We start from the raw sequence: 5,759 nt of genomic DNA, 5'->3' as shown, positions 1-5,759 counted from the left end.
TTACTTACAGTCAAATATTAAAAACAAGAGTTTATAATGGTGTAAATATAGTTATGAATTAATGTCAACACATTCATGAAAGTAAATTATATCTATATACATATTAACTTAAAACATTTTCTTATTTTTATAATTATAATACCTTGTAATGTTTTAGTTTCAAAACCAATCACAATACAAACACCAGAATGATAATGTTGGGAGAAGATAGTATGAGATCTCAATACGTACCTCCAAAACCAACAGTAAAAATCTTAAAAAGGCCTACAAGAGATTCACAAGGCAGTGGTGATGGACCATTAGTAAATGGAGACAAACCAAAACAACCTATTAAATCTTTAAAGCAGGTATATTTTTAATACTTTAACATTAGAAATATAAAAAAAATAACATGCTCAAAAATATTTATAGAGGGAACAAGAATATGCAGAAGCAAGGAAACGAATTCTCGGTGAAGAAAAAAGTCCGGAAGAAAAATTAATGCAAGAAATAAACAGAATTCAACCAAAGTCAATAACTCCAAGTTGTAGTGGTTTACCAAGTAATGTCCTTCGTATGCCTATTGGACCCGATGGAACACGTGGATTTAATGTACGCAGGTAGCGCGTCTTACTGGGATCAAGTCTTTCCACCCATTTCTTTCCTTCTCTTCCTTCTTCTTGATGCAGGGAAGAGAGGCAGCTATGAGGCTGATGGCAGAAAACAATTTAATGTTTCTGACCAAATACAAACGTATTGCTCCTGCCATTTTGAATGGAGCATAATAAAAACTATGCTGCAGGCACTGCTATACACAGATCATATGTATAAAAAGATCAAGGTTGTAAATTGGCGGAGATAAGTTATAGAAACGGTAATGTTTATTACCAATATAATATTGCCTGTTTTGTTAATGTCTCTTATATTTAAACAAATTCTGATCAAAACAATGAAAGTTTATAACTTTCGTACTAAAAACATATTAAGATAAAATACTTGATTACAATATGATATATACTAAGAAATTATTTTCTTTTCTTTCATTGTATATGCTATTCAAGTCATTGAAACAAATTGTACAATAAAAGATTTCTCTTTATATTGCTTTGTTATAATTCAATAGCAATTTGTTTTCTTATTAATTTTATTTTTCTGCATTTTATAAATAGAGTAAGTGTTATTATTATATACAGAAAAATATGAAATTTTGTAAATATACAATTTTTTAAGTTTTAAATACACATTTTTATTAAATAAATAGTTTTATTTTCACTAGAATTTTCCAAATATTTATTTTGCTCTTACAGTATTTTTACTACAGAGAATATTATATAAATATAAAAAGTAAATATTGACATTTATATACATAGTAATGTAAATTTATACAATTAGTATTTTTCTATTATACAAAATCTTTAGCATAATATGGAAAGCTTCTGCATATTCCGAACGAACTTTTATCACTAGTCACTAATCCGTCTCGTATAGAATAAAAAGGTATTGTGGCATTACATATCGACCACTGTGGCGGCATATTCGAAGCATTTCAGCACATGCTATTTTGAAATATTATTGCATAACTTATTCTGCCGAATTAAAAGTAATTAGTAAGTAATACTTTACAATTTTGGTATTGTTCGTTTTCTTAATTAGAAGTTTTTTCATATGTATGATATAAAATGTTATTATCGTGTATAAAATGTAATAAGTATATACATTTTATATATGTGTACATATATTAAAAATTATATATGAGTTTACTGTCATAATATGTACTTGTTATAATGAAAACCTTCTAAAATATTAATTGAAATGATAAAAATACAGTTTTTTGAAATAGAGATTTTTTTTGTAAGTATATATTTATTTAGTATCGAACACGATAGATTAAGTAGTGCAGTTGGTAGCTATGAAACTAACATGGTGGTTGAGAGCGCGTGCTAACTGTACATTTGTTGTAGTCCGGTTGCTAATAGAAAAATATATTTTTCCTCATTTAAAATGAAAAAATAAATTAATGTGAAAACCAAACTGTACAACGTGTATAGATTTTATGTAGACATATTTTGAAAATATGGCAGAATCTGTTGGACCAATACTTCATGTGATTGTCGTCGGATTTCATCACAAAAAAGGATGTCAAGTAAGTTACTTGTTGTCTTATTTAAAAACTTCTAATAACTTTGCGTTTTAGAATATGCTCGGTGTTATACATTTTGTATGATAAAATAATATTTGATACATTATTATGTTCAATATTTTTAATATTATAATGATTTATGATATGATTTTATACATTAAATATTACTAAATTTGTAACATTTATAAATAAATACTTTTAATTAAAATACATGAATTCTACAATCTCTAATATTTTATTACTCATACACTATAATTATACAAGTACCTTAAAATATAATGACGACATAAGTGTAATTTAATAATATGAGATTAATCAAGCATAATGAATATTATATTTATGATATCTATAAACAGTAATATGTTATTATTAGGTAGAATACTCATTTCCTCCTTTGGTGCCTGGAGCTCCAAATGAATGTCCATTAGGTTGGAAGTATTTACCGACCCTTGCTTTACCAGATGGATCTCATAATTATGATGAAGATACAGTTTACTTTCATTTACCTAGTCTGAATGATCCAAAACGCACAGTATATGGCATTTCATGTTTTAGACAAATTCCTGTTGAGGTAACTAAAACCTTAGATCTTAAGTTTTTAATATGTTTTAAAATTATTTTATCCTTATGTATTAACTGCAATATTAACAAAGTATAGACTCATGATTCAACAGTCCCATACAGTGGGTACAGCATATTGGCTACCAACACTGCTATAATGAAAGGGTTAAAGATACAAGAGCAAAAATTTTTCTCTTAAATTTATTAAAATTAGAAATGTTTTGTTTATATATCATAGTACAAATTAAGAAGTTTTAAGAAAGTGTTACTACATTTAGAATTGTTTCTAGGATGATTAATTGTATGAACTATATGACTAATACTAAAATGATAACTAATGTGATTGACTCCAATTTCATTTAAAAGTTGTCTTACACAATAGAGATGAGGAAACTTAAAATTACAATAATCTCTAAAGTAGTAATTCTAAGACTTAAGTATGAATTTTTTTATAAAGGATAATAAATATCCATTTTGTATACTCAACAGTATAAAAATCCACGAAAAAAATGCAATTGCACTTTTTAGATCTGCCAATGCACAAAAGTACATAAACAAAATACAAGAGTATACAACAAATTAGATTTAACTTTACCTTATTGTACTTTTGATCTTCAATCATTTTAAAGACACAATTAGTCCTAGTTACATGGGACAACCTGTAGATTAAAGGATTAATTCATTTATATTACTATTTTTTTTTATTCAATTCAGTATTGTGGTTAATAACACTGTTTGCCAATTTTTGTAACTTTGTGTATATTCTCAATGACCTTGAAATATGTTGATTCTTAGGAAGCACATTAAGAGTATTACATAATGCATTTAGAAAGTAATTACGAATTCTAACATTACATAGTACTTACCAAAATAAACAATTTTGCTTTCAACATGTGTGTTTAAACTAATATTTTTATCATTATCAGTATTAATCATTTTTATTTGACAAGGGTAATAAAGTTCAGCTGCAGTATATAGTATAAAATAATAAGTAATTGTGTTAATAACTATTGAAGTAAACACTCTTTGCAGTTTCAATTCTTTGTTCCAGAAAAGTAAAAATTGTTACATACGTACACTGATGATTTTTTACAAGAGTATTCCGAATAAAAAAATTTGTATGGTCATAAATCCCATTTTTAGTACTGACACAGTTACAACAGTTGAACATTTTATTATTACTATAGTAAAACCATAAACTTGATGCAAAGTGAGTTTTAGGAAATCAAAATAAAACAAGAGAACATGAGATATCAGTTATTTAGAATTGAAAATCAAACGAAATTAATTCTTATTGTAGAAGGTGAGTTTTAACATGGCTAAATCTCCATTACCTCAACAAATAAATTGAACATGAAATTCCTGCCCCATAAATACCATCCAGATTTCTAAACTTAAACCCCTTAAGTTACTACTTCCACGGATACTTATAATATATGGATAATACACAGTAATAAAATAAACACTCATGAACAATAATGTACAATGTCATGTATACAATTTACTGATTTATTAGTGCAATGTCTGTATTCAAGCTCAAGGAGCATATTTTGAACATATATTATAAAACTGAACTGTAAATAAATATTTCATAAGCTTCTATTTTGTTTCAATTTCTGAGAAATTACTTTGCATCAAACTTGTGGTATTACTATGACCACAGTTCAATTTTGAACTATTGTAATTACACAAGTATGAAGAATAGGATCTATATTTTTATAACATTTTTTATTCAGATTGACTTCACAAATAATCTATTAAAGTTCTTTAATATTTGTTTTTAATGACCCTTAAAGTTAAACAGAACACCCTGTATATGCTCTCATCTATAATTTTGCTATTTTGGAATGTAATGTTTATTGACATTGGTGTGTAGTACAGTTTCAAAATGGCAGGCTAATTAAATTTCCTTTACAATATAAGTAATTAACAAGTGTTAGTTGTATTTTATAAATACAAATTTATTCTTCATGTAGATATAGTGAATTCATGTAAATATAGTCAAAGAGGGTGATTTTGTATGAAGAAAGAATTTATATAACGTTTTCTTTCATTTGAGTTTTCATTATTGATAAGAACAATTTTGAAAATTCATTCAGTACATTTTAGTTGTATGGAACTTTGCTACTATATCACTCTATTATTGGTTATTCATATCTTTGTTTGTATTTGTAAACATTGATAGTGATATGATTAAAATAATAGTAACTTATTAAAATATGTTCCTACATAGTGTTATTATTGTTACAAATATTGTTGAAAGTATGCTCCTTCCCATTGCTTTGTACAAAGTTCTGTCTTATAAATTCGAAAAGTATAAACAGAATTTAAAATGTTTTCATTTTTTAAGTGTTTTTTATTTTAGTTGTATAAGATTTTTAATGTCTTCTTTGTTTTCTTTTTAATATATCCCCATAAATAGAAATCAGCATATATAATATTTGCTGATCTTAGATGCTAAAATACTATATTGTTAAAACAAATTGAACATGAATATTTTTCAAAATTTTTAAATCTCTGGTAAGATGTGATGGTGCTTTGCATGTTGAAAAATTAAACATTTTCTTGTAGATAGTGTTACATGAAAGAGGCAATTGATTGTATGCAAATTTTAGGTATGTATTTTATTCAGATTGTTTAAAAGAAGATAAGGTCTTATAATTTGATTGCTAATTATTCCAGTCCAAACATTAACACTCCATCTTAGTCTTCAGAAAAAGGTATACAATGCAGAAAGTAAAAACTTACATTCTAAAAAGTGGGAGTGCCTTATTTTCTCAAAGTGTAAACCCAGCTGTGTATTTATATATAATTAATAATATATGATCGATTGAGAATGAAAGAGACACTTCCAACAATATTTGTAACAAAAAATAATTAATATGTAAAAATTTGTATACTGAAACTACATCAATATCAATGGTTACAAATACAAATAAGGATATGAGTAATCAATAATAAAGTGATACAATAGTCAAGCCTTGTACAACTATATGTGTGTCTGATAAATTTTTAAAATTGATTTTCATTATAATGAAACCTGGCATGAAAAAACATATCAAATGTTTTACTTATATCT

The 5,759-nt window shown here is 26.0% G+C and overlaps 2 protein-coding genes across 2 annotated transcripts in view; both read left to right on the top strand.

The window, feature by feature from the left end:
• Positions 1–706, top strand: part of LOC108579100 (SUZ domain-containing protein 1) — a 1,643-nt gene extending 937 nt beyond the window's left edge. Inside the window, exons 2-3 of the mRNA XM_017942542.1 lie at positions 158–347; positions 412–706. Coding sequence (XP_017798031.1) covers positions 158–347; positions 412–603 — 382 coding nt within the window. The 3' untranslated portion in view covers positions 604–706. The remainder of the gene's footprint in view (positions 1–157; positions 348–411) is intronic.
• A 1,347-nt stretch (positions 707–2,053) lies between these two features.
• The window catches only part of LOC108579093 (late secretory pathway protein AVL9 homolog), a 6,879-nt gene continuing 3,173 nt past the window's right edge, over positions 2,054–5,759 (top strand). Inside the window, 2 exon segments of the mRNA XM_017942536.1 lie at positions 2,054–2,122; positions 2,493–2,690. Of these exon segments, the coding sequence (XP_017798025.1) occupies positions 2,054–2,122; positions 2,493–2,690 (267 nt within the window).

This window comes from Habropoda laboriosa, unplaced genomic scaffold (genome assembly GCF_001263275.1).
Source record: "Habropoda laboriosa isolate 0110345459 unplaced genomic scaffold, ASM126327v1 scaffold42, whole genome shotgun sequence".
In the NCBI taxonomy this organism is placed as follows: domain Eukaryota; kingdom Metazoa; phylum Arthropoda; class Insecta; order Hymenoptera; family Apidae; genus Habropoda; species Habropoda laboriosa.
Note: the sequence above shows the minus strand (reverse complement) of the source record. Positions and strands in the feature narration are given on the sequence as shown.